At 46.1% G+C, this 17,249-nt stretch overlaps 2 protein-coding genes across 6 annotated transcripts in view; one reads left to right on the top strand and one right to left on the bottom strand.

Moving 5' to 3' along the window:
* ZNF484 (zinc finger protein 484) overlaps positions 1-17,249 on the top strand; it is a 131,658-nt gene that overhangs the window by 74,645 nt on the left and 39,764 nt on the right. The window lies entirely within an intron of this gene.
* On the bottom strand, positions 10,654-16,780 carry LOC719765 (spermatogenesis-associated protein 31A1-like). Of its 2 annotated transcripts, none has more exons than XM_077966479.1 (4): positions 16,577-16,780; positions 15,403-15,460; positions 14,774-14,834; positions 10,654-14,524 (listed from the first exon to the last, which is right to left on the bottom strand). In XM_077966479.1, the coding sequence occupies exons 1-4, from the start codon at positions 16,763-16,765 to the stop codon at positions 10,804-10,806; spliced, it is 4,029 nt and encodes a 1,342-aa protein (XP_077822605.1). In that variant the 5' UTR covers positions 16,766-16,780; the 3' UTR covers positions 10,654-10,803. The 2 variants fall into 2 exon arrangements, with proteins under 2 accessions (XP_077822605.1, XP_028691199.2); XM_028835366.2 differs by having other exon boundaries at positions 10,657-14,524; positions 15,403-15,496.

Genomic DNA, 17,249 nt, shown 5'->3' with positions numbered 1-17,249 from the left:
TCAATGAGTCTTCCACTGACATTTAGCTTAATTTTGACAAGTATATCTGACTACTGCAATGTGTTAATGATCAAGGAGTATGTCAAATTATGACATGTCTACTGCAGGAAATTATGGAGTAATACAGTATGCACTGGATCAACCATTGTCTATGCCTGGTATTATGACAAAAAGTGATTGATTTTGGCATCAAAATTAAAGTGTTCATCTGGCTCAACTGTTCTTTGTACACCGTCCTTCATTATGACAAGTACGTATAGCAAAGATACTGCCTTCAGTGTGAACTGTTGATTATTGATTAAGCAGATCACATTTGGATAGGCTGCAGTTTCTGCGTGTTTAATGGATGGGATCCTTCTGAGAATGCTAGAGTAGGAAATCATGACACCGAGCCACTTCAGTCATAAACCTTATTCTTGCACTTTTTTTTCTTGCTGGTAATTTTGTGTAGCAGGTTGGGAAAGCTACTCGATGCTAGTATAGACGATACACCCATAATTTTGATAATGAGTTCTAGTATGTATTTTTCTTCTTGTATCTTTCCTTCCTACCATGATACTAGTAATTTGTAAGGGATCTGTGTAGTTTGAATGTATTTTAATAACTTTAGCTCTACAGTTTGATTTGACCCAAAGAAGCCAAGAGGACATAAGTATTCCCATTTAGAAGCCCAAAGTCAGTGAGATGAAACCCAACATCAAGAAATTGAAGCAAAGTTACTTGTGGATAAAGAAAGCATTAGGTAGCTTGGCTAGAGCATAATTAGATTTTCTGGCTTTCAAAAATTTGGATTACAATAAGAGGAAATTTTATGCTATTTTTACAATTTTCAGTACAAAGGGGTGTGTATCTACAAACAATAAAGTTGACATATTTGAGTACCTTTTTAAAAAACATTAACCATAACCTATTTATTATTTATTAAAAGGACCAGGTGCTAAACCTTGGAAGAATATTAAGGCAAGAGTATTAAGGCATTAATACAGATGTAATATAATACAGATGTAATATAATGCATAAAAGTGTTCATTATTCACCAGTGCTTAAGATGGCCCACAGAGGTTGTTCTACCAGGCGTACAGAAATCTTTCTCAATATGCCTGTTTGTGAGCAGGATCAATAGTTTTGCACTGCAGGCACATATTTCATTTCGTCAAATATTTTTGCAACCTCCCTTCTACTAAATAGTTTAATCACTACATCTACACAAACTACTTGGTCAGTGAGGGCCCATTTCACTTGTGTCTTCCAGAAATATTTTGCATTACCCCAAACAAATAACATCTTCCAGCAAATCTTCCTCAGATGTAAAAATAAAGTTTCCAAAACACTGGCAAATAAAATTACTACCTTCAGAACTTTTCTATAGTTAAAAATAACAATAAAAAACTATGAATTTACATAGAATTCAAACCACTGTGTTTATAGCCACAGTCCTCCACACAATTTTCATGACACTAGTGGTAAAATCATGTATAAGCAACATTCCTTTATTCCTAGAAAGTGTTTATATTTCAAAAGCACTTTATTTTTCCTCAGATATTCCCCTGAAGAAATTTGGAAAGAAACTGAAATTGCCTGCAGTTGTAGCTCATTCACCTGTAAAGAATATAAAATTCTCCCCATGAACTGGTCATTCCAGTATCACACTTAGAAGTCTGAGAAAAGTGCAAGAGGTTAATAGGCTTCCTTTTTCCATTTTCTCTTTAATTAGAAGAATTGGTAAGAACTAGTAGAATTGGTATCATGTTTTTCTTAAATGATTGGTAGAATTCTCCACTGAAGCCATTTAGACCTAGCGTTGGAGTCCTTGGGGAAAGGTTTTAAATTACAGCTTCCATTTATTTAATAGATACAGGGCTATTCTGGCTCTTTCTTTTTGAGTGAGACTAGCTAATTGTGTCTTCAGAGGAATTTGTCCACTTCATCTAAGTTGTCAAATCTGTTGGCACAATGTTGTTCATAACTGCCATTTATTATCTCTTTACCATCTGTTGAATCTGTTGCTATGTTACTTCTTATTCCTGATAGGTTATTTTTGTTTTCTCTCTTTTTTTTTTTCCTGATAAGCCTGAATAGAGGTTTATCAATATTATGAACCTTCTCAAAGAGACAGAGTTTGGTTTCATTTATTTCCTGTAAATGATTTTAGCCTATTTGTATTGTGTTGATTTGTTGATTTCTACACTGATGCTTTTTACTTCCTTTCTTCTGCTTACTGTTGTTTCTTTTTTTCTTTTCTAGTTTTTTTTTTTTTTTTTTTTTTTGACAGAGTTTTGCTCTTGTTGCCCAGGCTGGTGTGCAATGGCACAATCTTGGCTCACTGCAACCTCCACCTCCTGGGTTCAAGCAATTCTCCTGCCTCAGCCTCCTGAGTAGCTGGGATCATAGGCATGCACCACCATGCCCAGCTAATTTTGTATTTTTGGTAGAGATGGGGTTTCTCCATGTTGGTCAGGCTGGTCTCGAACTCCCAACCTGAGGTGATCTGCCTGCCTCCATCTCCCAAAGTGCTGGGATTACAGGCATAAGCCACTGTGCCTGGCCTTTTCCAGTTTCTTAAAGTGGAAGCTGAGGTCATTGATTGAAGAACTTTCTAATTTTCTTATATAATTTTCTCTAAATGTCATATGAGGGCGATTCCACTAATTTTGAAGTGTTGTGTTTTATTTTACACTCAGCTCAAAATAATTTATAATTTGTTAGTTCTATTTTGACTCACAAGAAATGTAAAATTGTTTTATGTGGTTTCCAAATACGTAAGGAGATTCCAGATGTCTTTCTGTTATTGACTTCTTTTTAATTCCATTGTCGGTAGAGCACATACACTGTAAGAATTGAATCATTTTAAGTTTATTGAGACTTGTTTTATGGACTAGAATGGTTAATGTTCCATGTGTGTTGCAAAGAATGTGTATTCTGCCATTTTTGGTATATTCTATAAATGTCAATTAGATCAAGTAAATCATGTCTTTTATGTTTGCATTCTAACTACACATTTCATCTTATTGAGAAATAAGTGTTAAAATCTCAGACTATAACTGTGGATTTATCTGTTTATCCTTGCCATTATATCAATTGAATCTTGAGATATTTTGAAGCTCTGTTATTAGGTGCATAAACATTTAGTTGTGTGCATCTGCTGGAGGAACTAGTCCTTCTGTCATTATGATTGACCCTCATTACCCCTTGCAACATTCTTTGTCTAAACTACTTTGTCTGATATTAATATAGCCACTCAGTTTTCTCTGGATTCATGTTAGCATAATATTTTTAAAATTCCTTTTATTTTAACTTAATTGTGTCTTTGCATTTAATGTGGGTTTTTGGTGGATGGACTATAGTAGTCTTCCTTTTTAATTCAATCTGACAATCAGTTTTTAATTGGAGTGTTTGGAACATTTACAGATACGATTATTGATATAGTGGGATTTATTCTATCATTTTACTATTTCTTTTTATTATTTCATTTTCTTTTTCTGCTTTCTGTTAAATAAATTAAATTTTTTAAAAATGATTCAATTTGGCCAGGCATGGTGGCTCACACCTGTAATCCTAGCACTGTGGGAGGCCTACGCGGGCGGATCACGAGGTCAGGAAATCAAGACCATCCTGGCTAACATGATGAAACCGTGTCTCTACTAAAAATACAAAAAATTAGCTGGGGTTGGTGGTGGGTGCCTGTAGTCCCAGCTACTTGGGAGGCTGAGGCAGGAGAATGGCATGAACCTGGAGACAGAGCTTGCAGTGAGCCAAGATCGCACCACTGCACTCCAGCCTGGACAACAGAGTGAGACTCCATCTCAAACAAACAAACAAAAAGATTCCATTTAATCTCCTTTGCTGATTTATTGGCTGTAACTCTCTTTAGTGGTTGTTTATAGGATTCATATTGTGCATCTTTAACTTATCTTAGTTTACCTTCAAAGGACATTCTACCACTTAACATATACATCCATACCTCATTTTTATTTTTCCTTTTTGAGATGGAGTGTCACTGTGTCACCCAGACTGGAGTACAGTTGTGCACAGTGAGTGATGTCACTCACTGTGAACACTGGATTCAGTTTCTCCCCGTGCTGTTTGACTCATTCTGCAGAAGGTGAGAATTTATCTGAAGGAATTTACATATTTTTATGTGGCAATGTATTCCTGAGAAGATACCAAATTCTTTCTTCTACATGAAAAATACAGCATGAAACTGATACGAGAGCATATAAATGATGATTTTCTTTTAAGTTTCCAGGAACATCACATGTATTATATTACTGAGGAGAAAAACATCATTTTATGCCATGAAAAACTTTGGATATCCTTGAATAATGTTGATAAAAACACTGCATTTATTTAGTATTCATCATGGCTATATTTAGAGTGTATATTTTTAGTATTTGTCATCTTGCTTAACAAACTTCTCAATCTCACTTAAAAAGTATTTTCCAAAGTTTTTGAAATTTCTCCACAAAAGAAGAAAAAAAAAACAAAAAAGCAAGTATTGAAAGTCAAAGAGGTTTGAGAAATATTATGACACACGTCCTTCTTGCACATCATAAAGCCTCTAACGTTTTTCATAGTAAACCAATAAATGAAGCTCAGACTTCTTGCTTTGCTTAATCAAAAAATTAAAGTTTTCCAAACTTCTTTGACTACAGAATCTTTTCTTTTGACAATAAGTATTTGTCATTGCACACTTTGAGAGATATTGCTCTACAAAAGTCACTGCATAGCACCACTAAAATATGGTGACAGATAAAATGGACAAAGGTCATACAGTGAAAGCTTCAAAGCAAAGAGAATGAATACATAAAAAAAAAAATATATATATATATATAAGGATGTTTACTTTTTAGATTACAGTTTTCAGATTGTTTGTCTTAAATAAGCCAGTCTGCTTTCACAATAATTCTACTTTTAATCCATTTTCTGATGAGCCATTTGTCATCATGAGAACAATATAGTAAAAGTTTGTTACACTGGGGATTAAGATATTAGAGTTTCTATTCAAGATTCCCTCATACTGGAAGAGGTTTGCTTAAATTCCATGATTCTATGAGATGAGTCAAATCTGAGGTGCAGGCTCTGCACCCTCCCAGGCCTGCAGGGGCTTTGCACGTTCTTGTGGAACAGTCGCCAGCTGTCATTGCTTCCTTCATTCTTAGGTCACTGCCTTCAGTCGAGTCTTTTTTTCTTCTTCTTCTTCTTTTAGATGGGGAGTTTTGCTCTTGTTGTCCACTGCTTGAGTGCAGTGGCACAGTCTTGGCTCACTGCAACCTTTGCCTCCCGGGTTCAAGCAATTCTCCCGTCTCAGCCACCTGAGTAGCTGGGATTACAGGCACCTGCCACCACACCCAGCTAATTCTTTTTGTATTTTTAGTAAATACAAATAAATTCAAAATAAAATTTTTGTATTTTTAGTAGAGATGGGGTTTCATTATATTGGCCAGGCTAGTCTTGAACTCCTGACCTTGGGTTATCCACCTGCCTTGGCCTCCTAAAGTGTTGGGATAACAGGAGTGAGCCACCACTCCTGGCCCCAAGTCAAGTCTTTTTCACAGATTCTGTTCACGATAAAACTAAGGTGGACAACTGTCATGGACAGAATTGTGTTGCCTCAAATGTATGTTGAAGTGCTCACCTCTACTATCTCAGAATGCAGCTGTATTTGGAGATAGGACCTATAAAGAGGTAACTGAGGTAACATTAGGTTATATGGGTGGGCCCTAATCAGTAGGACTCCCAAGGTCTGGGATCCCACAGCACATTTGCGAAGGGAAAGTCTTACTCACCGGGCCCCGATGCATAATTTCCTCCCATCACTGTTTTTTTGTGAAAAATTCTGAATACATAATTTTGCCCCTAAATAAATATGGTGTTGGACATTTTTCTGACTAGGAAGTTAGTAGGATATTCGCTTTTCTAGCATCTTTTCTTGGATGACTTTTTATGGTTACAAAGTCACTCAGAAGAGTTCATCCTCCCAAAACCTCCCTGGACCACTGTCCCCACAAATGACATTGAACTCACAACACCAAGGAACTCACCACTAGGTAAATAGGTGCTTGACTGTGATTTAACACCTGAATCACTAAAATTGATTGCAATAATTATCCAAAGAAAAACAGCCAAGTGCAGCAGTAACGACAACCTCTGAACTCTCTCCACGTCTCCGGGACAGCCTCTGAGCTCTCTCCACGTCTCCTCCGGGACAGCCTCTGAGCTCTCTCCACGTCTCCTCTGGGACAGCCCCTGAGCTCTCTCCAGGTCTCCTCCGGGACAGCCTCTGAACTCTCTCCACGTCTTCTCGGGGTCTCCCGTGGGATCTGATCACCTTTCAGTTCAGGCATCTCCTGTGAGCAGCCCAGTTGGCTACTCTGAGTTCTGGTGGTAGCTGTCCTTGGTTTCTCTGAAGTGCCTGGAAACCATCCTTTCTGTTACCCATTGTAGTGCCTACGTGGCTTAGCTGGAGCCCTACCCTGCTTTTGTTGCCCAACCAATGCCTATGCGATAGAGCTAAATTCCCATTCAGCTTTAACTCTGCTTAGTTTTAGAAAACAGGATGTCTGGGGTCAGAAGTTCCTTCTTAGGACTAAACTGGCTGAAGCTGGCAAAATCTGCAGTGGCAGCTTGGCTTCTGAAAAACCTAGCTTCATTATAATCCAACTTCCATGTTAAACGACGCTCCTACTGGCACCTTTACAATTGACAATCACCATGACAATGGCCAGAAGAGACCAAAAACCGACAGAAAAGAGGTGGCTCTTTGATTCCAAAAAAACCTACCTCCCTTCCCAAGAAAAACTATGAATATTCTTCCCTTTCCTCTTAATACCCAGCCCCTTCATTAAGAATCCTCAGTTCTCAGGCTCTGAGAAGTTGATTTGCAGGCTATGCTCCCACTTCTCCAATTCCATGGCCATTGAAAATTGCCCATACTGTTTGATACTCACTCTCGGTTTCATATTTTGGCTTCACACCAAACAAGAAAGAGCCTTTTTGGGGTAATCGGGACCCTGATTCTGTTCCCACATAGAAACTGTTCCCACTCACTACTGGCTTAGCAGAACACACAAACTGTCAGCTGGCTCCATTACAATGACTTGACTTTTAATTCTCAATTGTTTCTGTTCCTAAGATTTTAGGACTTTTTACCAACTCATAAAAAAAAAAGTCATTAAAAAGGTAAGGCAACCTTCAAATCTAAGATGCTCAGCTTTAAACTAGTAAGTTCTTAAGGATGTTTTTTTCTCCAAGGAAACAATTCTCCTCTTTGCTGAGCAATAATAGAGGTTTTAATATTAAATAAGTATACAAAGTAAAGGAAACAGACAAAAATGTCTTCACAGCAAGGCTGTTAACAGATTTCTTTCTTTCTTTCTCTTTCTTTTCTTTTTTTTTTAGATGGGGTCGCACTCTGTTGCCCAGGCTGGAGTGCAGTGGCACAATCTCAGCTCACTGCAACCTCTGCCTCCTGGGTGCAAGTGATTCTCCTGTCTCAGCCTCCCAAGTTGCTGGGATCACAGGCGCCTGCCATCACGCCCAGCTAATTCTTTTGTATTTGTAGTAGAGACAGGTTTTTAACATATTGGCCAGGCTGGTCTCAAACTCCTGACCTCAGGTGATCCACCCACCTTGGCCTCCCAAAGTGCTGGCATTATGGGCGTGAGCCACCGTGCCTGGCCAGATTTCAAATATATGTACAGAAAAAAGAAAAATTTTCAAATACTTGTTTAGATAAGTACTCATATTTAAAAAAAAAAACCAAGCCTAAATCCCTAGATTTACAATTTTTAAAGAACAAGAAAAGCAATGTAATTCACAGAATAAAATCTTTTGGAGTAAAGTAATGTAATTCTAACAAACTGGTAAATCTAGGCAAGAAATAAATGGCTTGCCCAAGTAACAGACCTAGTAGGTGGAGAGTTTATCTGACTCCAGAAACCACACTCTACAAAATAAGCTTATTGACGTGAAGTATGTATATAATCTGCAACTGGTGTGAAACTGGCAGAAATTCAAAGAGCAGTGGTCTTGCTCATGATGTTCAAAGGCAATATTTCAACTGAGGGATGGCTGTGTGAATTGAAGTGGTCACTGGAGAAACATGGTTGAGATTGTGAACCATAGGGAACGGGGTGGTAATTCTGGATTTTCGGCATAGAAAAGAAAGAACTGCAAACATCATTACAGCGAAAGAGGGTGAGGCCCTCCTAAAACGGACTGCATTTCACCAGAAGCACTGATCCAGGGGGGCAGCTGAAGCACAAAAATGATTAGAACCGGAGTGATGCCACCCATCACTTTTTTTTTTTTCTCGCTCTGTCACCCAGGCTGGAGTGCGGTGGCGCAATCTCAGCTCACTGCAAACTCCACCTCCCAGGTTCACGCCATTCTCCTGCCTCAGCCTCCGGAGTAGCTGGGACTACAGGCGCCCGCCATCACGCCCGGCTAATATTTTTGTATTTTTAGTAGAGATAGGGTTTCATCATGTTAGCCGGGATGGTCTGGATCTCCTGACCTCCTGATCCGCTCGCCTCGGCCTCCCAAAGTGCTGGGATTACAGGCGTGAGCAGCCACCGCGCCCGGCCGATGTCACCCACGTTTCTTAGGAAAGACGTCAGCAGTCTCTAAATCCTCACCGACTGTGCCTGGCACAGCATTATTATACCGCTTTCTGGGATTTATTTTACCGCTTTCTGGGATTTATAGTTGGCATCATTTGCACAGTGGCAGCGTGACGTGACTGTGGAGAGCACAGAAGGCGTGTCCCCGGGGAAGTGGGCTCTTCTGGTTACAACATGGTGCAGGCCAGCCCGCTGCAAAGAGGGAAGGTGCCGCAGCAAACCTCTGAGCAACCAAAAAGAAGAGCACCTGCTTGGAAAAAGTGACAAGCCACGAGGCCATGGGCCCAGTTACAAGGATTAATTGTGTTACATGAATGGTTATAAACCTGACCAACCTCAGAAAGTATATGGAGGAGGCAATTATCAAGCCCCTTGATGGTCTGTGGTTGGATGCCGCATGCTTTGATAACAGTGCGAGCATGGCAGAAAATGTAGCTGTGTATGTAGGGGAAACCTCCAGGAAGTTTTTTCTGTAGGAGTTCTTTGTAAAATAATAATGCAACTGGCAATTAAAGTTCCCCGGACTCCAAGTTATGCCTGCAGTTCTCTATTCTTTGCTTTTTCACCTATTGTCAACACATCCTTGACACAATTCAATAGGTGAGTCAGGCGCAGTGGCTCACATCTGTAATCCTAGCACTCTGGGAGGCCGAGGCTGTTAGATCACCTGAGGTCAGGAGTTCGAGACCGTCCTGGCCAACATGGCGAAACCCCGTCTCTACTAAAAACACAAAAATTAGTCGGGTGTGGTGGTGGGTGCCTATCATCTCAGCTACTTGGGAGGCTGAGGCAGAAGAATCACTTGAACCCAGGGGCCGGAGGTTGCAGTGAACCAAGATCACGCTACTTCACTCCAGCCTGAGCAAAAGAGTGAAACTCCGTCTCAAAAAAAAAAAAAGTTCAGTAGGTTATTTGTGAAAGCTTATCAAAGATGTTAAGAAATTCGTCTTCCTTATTCACTTTGCCACCTTGCCTTCTCGCTAATATGGCCCTCTGTGTTGGGGGTAAATGTGGTTTTTCTAGGTCTGTGATCTGGGAGCTGGAGCAGGGACGGACCCTGGGGTGGGGCCAGGATAAGCCAGTAGGCCCCTTTAGGCCTCTCGAAGGGGTTGGAATGTCAGAGTCTCCTGGGTCACGGCACCACTTATGGCCCCCTCACACACACTTCACCCCCTTTTCAGTTCTCTGTCTGCATCCCCTGTAGCTCTACAGAGTCCCACCATCAGAAGCCTCTGCACACACATGCATAACCTGTTCCATTCATCCAGAACTACTTCTTTGAAGCTGAGAGACACCTAGGTGAGACAGACAAAGGCAGGCGACCCAGGAGCAGGGTCATTCACTCATTTGGGGCAGGGAAGTTCACGGACCTCAGCAGCCTCCATGAAGGCTGCCCCCCCGGCTCCCCACCCCCCACCTATACATGCACAGAGCTGGAAGGTCTGTCCCCACCGCCACTCCAGAGTGCGAGAAAGGGAGAGGCAGTGGGATGGGGACTCTGTGCTTTGCATGTTGGCTGAGCTAAGAGGGCCCATCTCCATCCCAGCCTTTGTCAGGGAGAGAAGGGGCTTTCCAGGGGCAGGCATTATCTATTCTCCACCAGGATACCCAGGGTCAAGACTTCTCCCACTTCTGAACTCAGGGCCCAGCACTCTCCCACCCAAACTTCCACTATTTTGTGACACATGAAGCTACTGGGCTGTGGCACTTCCTGGAGCCTGCATGGCGATGTTCAGCCCTGTGACATCTCTGCAAACCTTCTCCCTAGAGCTGCATAAACTTTGAGGTAGAGAGTAAGTAGTGGAAAGACGGGTTGAATCCTATTTCAGAGTGGGCTCTTCATAGGTTTTTCTCATCTTGATTTTAGAATTTTTTGTTGTTTGTGTAAAGACAGTGTTACGGAAACGTAAGGTTCAGTGAAGGAACTCAGGATGAAGGTGGGCTTACAGCACCACTGTCAGCACCTTTCCTGTTGCTTCTAGAAACCAAGCCCACACCAAGCACGGCACAAATAAAAGCCATCACCCTCTTATGAATAAAAAACCATATATATTGTGGAATATTAAATGTTCTGCATGTACTAACATGAGAGAAAATATTTTTTCTCTACATAGAGTGAATTTTTTCTTGGGGATTTGTTTTTCTCTAAGGAAGGCTAAAAATGAATTTGTGACTGACCAAATTAGATACCTCCCCGAAGAAGACAGTGCCTGGGACAGTGGTGATGGTGACTGGAGGCACCAGGTGTCTTCGGCCAGTGCTGAGGGGGACTGACTGGGGATACAGCTTTCTTGGGGAGCAAGAGTTGGGGATGTCGCAGGCCCCATTGCTCATTGTTGCACCGGACACTTTTCAAGGGCTGTTGATCTCTGATTTGCCTCTCTCTGTTGGGACAACTCTGGCTCTTGAGAGTGGCTTGTTGACTGCTGGCGGCATAGCTCAGCATTCTGCTGTGTTCTGAGTAGAAGGGGTGCCTGTGGTTGCAGGGAAACCCACAGACTGGGGCTTGAAACTCCTGTTTGTGCTGATTTACCTTCGAGGCATGGCGTGCGTGGCAAAGTGACATCTTCTCCTCCAGCATCTGTCCAACTGCTGTCATGAGCCCCTGAGCTTCAGCACTGCTGCTGTACACACAGGATCTGTTTTTTCCTGTTTTTTGGCTCTCAGCAGTGACTGGTGCTGGCTTGCTTTTTTTCTTTGAGAAAACCCGCTGAAAAAATTGCTTGATGTTTTCTCCAAAGTGGCTTATTGAAGGAGGCTGTTTCTTTGATGGCAATGGCTGGACGCCTTCATCCTGACGGGTGTCCTCTGTTTTCCTGACCGGGCTAGGTTGAGGAGTCCTCAATCCTTCAAGCCTTTCTTCATGTTTTTCTAAGTTGGGCTTCCTAGAGTTCTCACTCTTGTGAGGAGGGGGAAACATCGGGCTTTGTCTCTTGCATGAGACTTGACAGTTTGGGTTCTTGGGCTCCCTGTGCCCCAGGTTGCTCCTTCTGGCTGCCATGAGGTCACGTAGCTCCTGGGAAGCCCGCATGTTCCCAGCAGGCATGCTCTGGAGATGGCCCTGGGGCACTTGAGGAGCCAAATTCTCTGTAACAAGGGGCAGAACAGACGCTTGCCCATCTGGAAGGAGCACAACAGCGGCACAAACTTGAGGCTGGGTTTCTGACTTCGTGGCCATTCCAGGCTCAAATTCACTAATAACCTCCTCCATAAGACACAGCTGTCTTGGATCTTGGGAGACAGACATTTTAGGGAGTAGAGAACTTCTGCTGGTCCCTGGAGCCTCGAAACCACGCACATCATCACCTGTGGCTTGGAGGTTTGCCAGCATATGGGTTCCCAAGGGGACTCTGGGTTGTGGTTCTGCCTCCCTGGTCTCCCCAGCCCTTGAAGACTGGGCTCCTAAGCTCCTGCTCTGCTGGGTGCTGCCTGTGAGGCTGTATGTGAGGGGCTTAGATGGCCACCTGCCCTCCTGTGCAGCTGGAGGAGCCTTCAAGGGCCCATGATCATTCCAAGATGGGATCCCCAGCGGGGCCCTCTGGAACTGCTTACATGCAGGGGAAGAGGCCAGAAGACTCTCTGGCGTGTCAGATGCTTTGGTCAGCACCTGCTGTCTCAGACTTGCCATCGGTGGCTCTCTAAGGAACATGGCCACCTCAACTTTTGAGCCAGCCCCAGGTTCACAGGTGGCTGAGGAGGGACCGGCAAGCTGTGTAAGAGACAAGGACGAAACCTTTTCCAGTTTAAAGCACTGAATGGGTTTGAGGACCCTGAGGGGTAGACCCCACCTGTGTTTGGCCCATAACCTCCCAATATGGGCTCCCAGCACCTGCTGCGTACACGGCTCGAGGAAGGGAAGCACCTGGGCTGTGTTCACACAGGCTTTCCCACTTTTCGGGGGTGCTAGATTGCTGGTCTTCACGTGGGTGTTAGACACGGGAAAAGCCTGGTTGACAGCAAGCCAGGATCGACGCACACTCACGGGGATCAAGCCCTCATTGATCTGGCCCAACTTCCTGCCGACGTGGGCTTTCAGGACATTTTCTATACGATTCCTCTCTGTGCGTCTTAATAAATCACTTCCCGAGTCACTCCTCAAGGGCTTCCTCAAGTCCCTTTCTGACTCCTCAGAGGTCGCCCCCAGAACCTTCCCTGGGAAGCTTTCCATGCCCCTGGATAGATTTTGCGGGGTCTGCCCCAGAATTTGCCCCAGATGTGGGCATGGGTCCCTCTCCAGCTGGAACTTCACCTTCTGTGCCTCCTTGCTGCTTTCGCCTGTGGACGTGGAGGACTGCCAGGGCCTGGGTTTGCCCTTGGCCTGACTTGTCCCTGACGATTCGTCCTGAAGCTGCATCAGATCCAGAGACTCTTGGATCCTTCCTAGGTTGCCCTGGTGTTGAATGAACCACTTTTGAATGTGTTGCTCCAGTTGTCTCCGGAGTTCAGGACTGATCGGAAAGTTCTCAGGCAGAATGGATGTCAAGCTTTCCTGGGGAAGGTTAGGAGTGGAGACACTAAACACATCCTGAGATTTTTGGACCCTAGGGGGTAAAGCCAACCCACCTTCTAGTTGTTTCCTCAACAAAGGCCATTCAGGGTGCTGAGTTTCAGGTAGGCAAAGAGCTTGCACTTTAATCTGCGACGCAGGGCAAGCTACTCCAGAGTTATCAATCGGGGATGGAAAAGCAGGAGATAGGACTGGGAAAGAGGATTGAAGATGGGCCTGAGCCTCGGCCTGAGCCATAGGTATGGGCCGGAATTGGGGTGTGGATGAAATAAAGGGTTGGGACTCAGGCCCCAGATGGGACAGGGGCTGGGCCTGGAAAAGCAGTGGGGACATTGTAGTCTCCCTTTGCATTGGGCAGACATTGGAAATTCCATTGAACAAGAAAGGAGGAGACTGTAAAGTGTAAGACCTTTCAGTGACCCAGGCATTAGCCACCAGGGATTCGCTGTGCAGAGAGGGGAGGCCCCAGAAAAGCTGGCTATAATTCTTCTGAAAACTTTCCTGCAAGATCCTAGGATCTGAGAGCTTCTGAGGACTGGGCAGCTGTTTCGAGTTCTTGCCCATGTTCCAGAAGGGTTTTGGGGTTGTGGGGTCCTGCTCAGCATCCAATGATTTAACCAAATTCCCCAAAGAATTCAAGTGCTTTTCTGGGCTCATTTGTTTTGGAAATGATCCATCGTTTTCTTTTTCCTCCGAAATGTTGACTTTGGCTCTTTCTATGACTTGTATACCCATGACATTCTGGCCATCAGAGTTGAGTAAAAACGGGCTACCAGCTTCCATCTGACAGGTCTCTGGTGGGTGGCGGGAAAGATGATCTTGCTGGACTGACGAGTTGAAGACGCACCAGGTTCTGGTAGTCTCCTGCCACCAGGAGAAGGCAGAAACTTGACTGTTTGAGCCGCCAAGGCCTGAGATGGCTGGGACAGAAGCCGCCAAATCCTTACGCAGAGACAAGCTTTGAGGGACGGTGCCCAGTGGAAGTGCCACTGAGTCACAGTGAGATGGAATTATCAGAGTGGAGTCCCGCAGGGGAGGAGCAGGGAAAGCTTTCGGAGGAGACGGACGATCAGAGGTGTGTGGTGGGTGAGGGAAAAGTGCAGGTGGCTCGGGTGAGGGGCTTTCTGGGGGAAGGGAAGGTTCTGGTGCCTGGGAGGCACTTAGGGAGGAGACTGAAGTGGTCATTGGGCCTGGTGATGGGGTGGAGGCCAGATCCTGAGGATGCTTGGTTCGAGGATCCGGGGAAGCTAACGGGGAAAGCATGGGAGCAGCATCTTCCATAGTCTCATGAGAGGACCGGGAGTCTCCATCAGGTGCTCTTTTGCCCACCTCACCTGGGGGGTCTGGACCGGAGAGCTGACCAAAGTCACCTTTGTCAGGGTGTGGCCCCAGGAGGCTGCAGGAGACAGGAGGCACAAGCTGCAGCCAGGAGCAGGTGGGGCGGGGGCCAGAGTGGGAGCTCGGGTCACAGCCCCTCCACCACCCCACATCCTGACTGCCCAATTCTCCTGCTACCCCTTTCCCCAAGGTTTTACTCCCATCCTCTGTCCCTGTGGTCTCCCCATCCCAGGTCAGCTCCAGGCTGCCTACGGCCCTGGGGTCCCAGCCCTGGCAGGAAGGATGCAGGGAACGGGAAGTGCCTCACCTCTGCAGTTGTGAAAACAGGTCCCAAAGCTCCTCCAGGCCTCTCGGGCACGCCCTACAAGCTGGAAATCAGGAGACTGGGTGAGGGCAGTGCAGGAGGGGCCTGGGATCTCACAGGAGGATGAGTGCATGTTTCTTTAGGGAAGACCATGGGGAATTAGACCCTGGAACTCGCACATCTGTGTCCAGAGCCACACGGCCCGGAGGGTAATAGCAAGGCATGGCAGGCAGGGCTTTGTCATTCACAAAGGGCTTCCACACACGGACCCCCCCACCCCCACAGTCCTCACAACTGCCCTGTGGGGACAAAGGACTGGGGTGGTCTCAAAGAGGAATCAGCCTTAGCAGAGTTGAACAGCTGTTCCCAGGGGCCAGGAGGCCCCCTCACCCCCCTCCCATCCAGGCAGGCGTTGTTCTCCACACTACACACACACTGCCCCCTGCTGGGTAAGGCCCAGTCCCTGGCCCACCAAGGCTTCATTCCGGCTCGGAATCTGAGAAGGACCCGGGGTTCTGATTTCCTTCCTATGAGCCCCCGCCTCGGGCTTCTTCAACTGACTTCTTCAGAGTCAGTTCCCTCCAGGGCAGACGAGATCAAATTAACTCTAGTGTGCCCTGGCAGAGCCTTACCTCTCAGACTGTGGTTTTTCATCCTGCCTCTGGGCCTCCCTCTCCGCCCTACTGGACACTGGGAGACAAGATGACGCGGGGAGACAAGATGACACTGGGAGACAAGAAAGGGGGAGGAGCTAGGACCGGCTCTCAATCTCCGCCCCCAGCCCGGCCGCGGCACGCTGCACTCATGAACCGCGTGGCTCTCTGGCTCAGGGAGCTCTGTGTGCTTCCTCCCACTCATGTTTAAATGGATGACAAACTGCTTTTCTCTGGCAGAGGGGGCCGGGCGCGGTGGCTCAAGCCTGTAATCCGAGCACTTTGGGAGGCCAGGGCAGGTGGATCACCTGAGGTCAGGAGTTTGAGACCAGCCTGGCCATGGTGAAACCCCGTCTCTATTAAAAATACAAAAATTAGCCGGGCGTGGTGGCGGGTGCCTGTAATCCCAGCTACTCAGGAGGCTAAGAAGGAGAATAGCTTGAACTCGGGAAGCAGAGGTTGCAGTGAGCCGGTATCCCTCCATTTCACTGCACCCTGCGCGACAGAGCGAGACTCCGTCTCAAAAATAAAATAACATAAAAATCATACACACACACACACACACACACACACACACACGCACACACACACACGGATTTTCAATATGAGGTCCACCACGGGCGCTGTCAGTCCCGGTTCCTCTGCTCGAGGAACTCACAGGCTCAGGCCCGCAGGCACCGCTGAGCTGTCAGATAGGATTCTGCTTCCCAGGAGACCAAAGGAGACGCCAGGCCCCGATGGGAGGCCCTCGGGGGCTCAGCACAGCCCCCAGATCACCCCATACGGAGGAGAGTGGGCCCCGAGCCATCTGTCCCAGGAAGGGGCTGATGAGCCAGGGCTCAGGGTCTGGCCTCCAACAGAGACCTCCCCCGTCTCATGACCGTTCCTGGCGCTGAGTCCACGGGTTTGATTTTTGTCTTGACGCCTCCTGCGCTCCCCCACAGGCGGACTGAGAGCTTGGGATGGAAATCCCAGTACACGATCCACCCCTACCAACCCTGGCTGCCCTGCCTCTCCCTGGAAGGATGATGTTCTGGTCTCTCCTGAGACTTCCCATCGCAGAAGTCTCTCCACTGGATTTGGAAAAGTAGAACTAATAAGAAAAAGAAAGGAAAGAATCAAGCTCTGTGGGTCCGGACTGAGGGCTCCTCACCTTTCTCTTCCCAGGCGATGGTGAGGGTGGGTCGTCATAACGGAGGTAAGAGAAGTAGGGGAATAATAGGAAGAAGAACCCCAGGGCAAACACCAAGGTGAGGAAGATATCCAACACCCATGGTGTGGAGCTGGGGGCGTTTAGCGACGAGGCACTAAGTAATTTTAGAGGAAAGGGGAGATTCTCCATGTGAATAGGCGCGTTGCTTTCAAGCAACTGAGATCTGGGCATCCCCGTGGAGACTAGGGACTGGGGCCCAGGCCTGCGTCACAGAGCTGGGGCCTTCACATCACAAAGGCTCCTTTGTTGGGGAGGGGCAGCGGGAGGGGGAGGGGCAGTGGGACGGGGAGGCTGAAGCACAGCCCTTCCCCACCCTCCAAGCCGGGGATCCTTCCACCCTCCCACCTTCCAGATCCCTCTTTCCCACTAAGTTTTGTCAGTGATAGAACTCGGCCAATTTTCTATGCTTTCTCCCTGGAACACAGATATTATCTGGTTCTTTTTATCTGTTGGAGACCGTGGCTTCAGGTTACCTATTTTATGGCCCTTGAAAATCTGAAGTTGACTCTGAAATTTTGGCTATGTACCAGAATCTCGTTCGTCCTCAACCCCAGCTTTCCCACACAATGTTTTTGTCTTATATCAATCCAGGGACAAAATGTAAATTTCTTTT

The sequence above is a fragment of the Macaca mulatta genome, chromosome 15, assembly GCF_049350105.2.
Source record: "Macaca mulatta isolate MMU2019108-1 chromosome 15, T2T-MMU8v2.0, whole genome shotgun sequence".
Taxonomy (NCBI): domain Eukaryota; kingdom Metazoa; phylum Chordata; class Mammalia; order Primates; family Cercopithecidae; genus Macaca; species Macaca mulatta.
Note: the sequence above shows the minus strand (reverse complement) of the source record. Positions and strands in the feature narration are given on the sequence as shown.

What these genes read in the sequence shown, in the direction of transcription:
- LOC719765 (XM_028835366.2), bottom strand. Translation starts at nt 16,765, where the DNA reads ATGGAGAATCTCCCCTTTCCTCTAAAATTACTTAGTGCCTCGTCGCTA. An exon ending in GAAAAACCACAGTCTGAGAG is followed by an intron (nt 14,835 to 15,402) that starts GTAAGGCTCTGC and finishes CCTGATTTCCAG; the next exon opens with CTTGTAGGGCGTGCCCGAGA. An exon ending in CTGTTTTCACAACTGCAGAG is followed by an intron (nt 14,525 to 14,773) that starts GTGAGGCACTTC and finishes TGTCTCCTGCAG; the next exon opens with CCTCCTGGGGCCACACCCTG.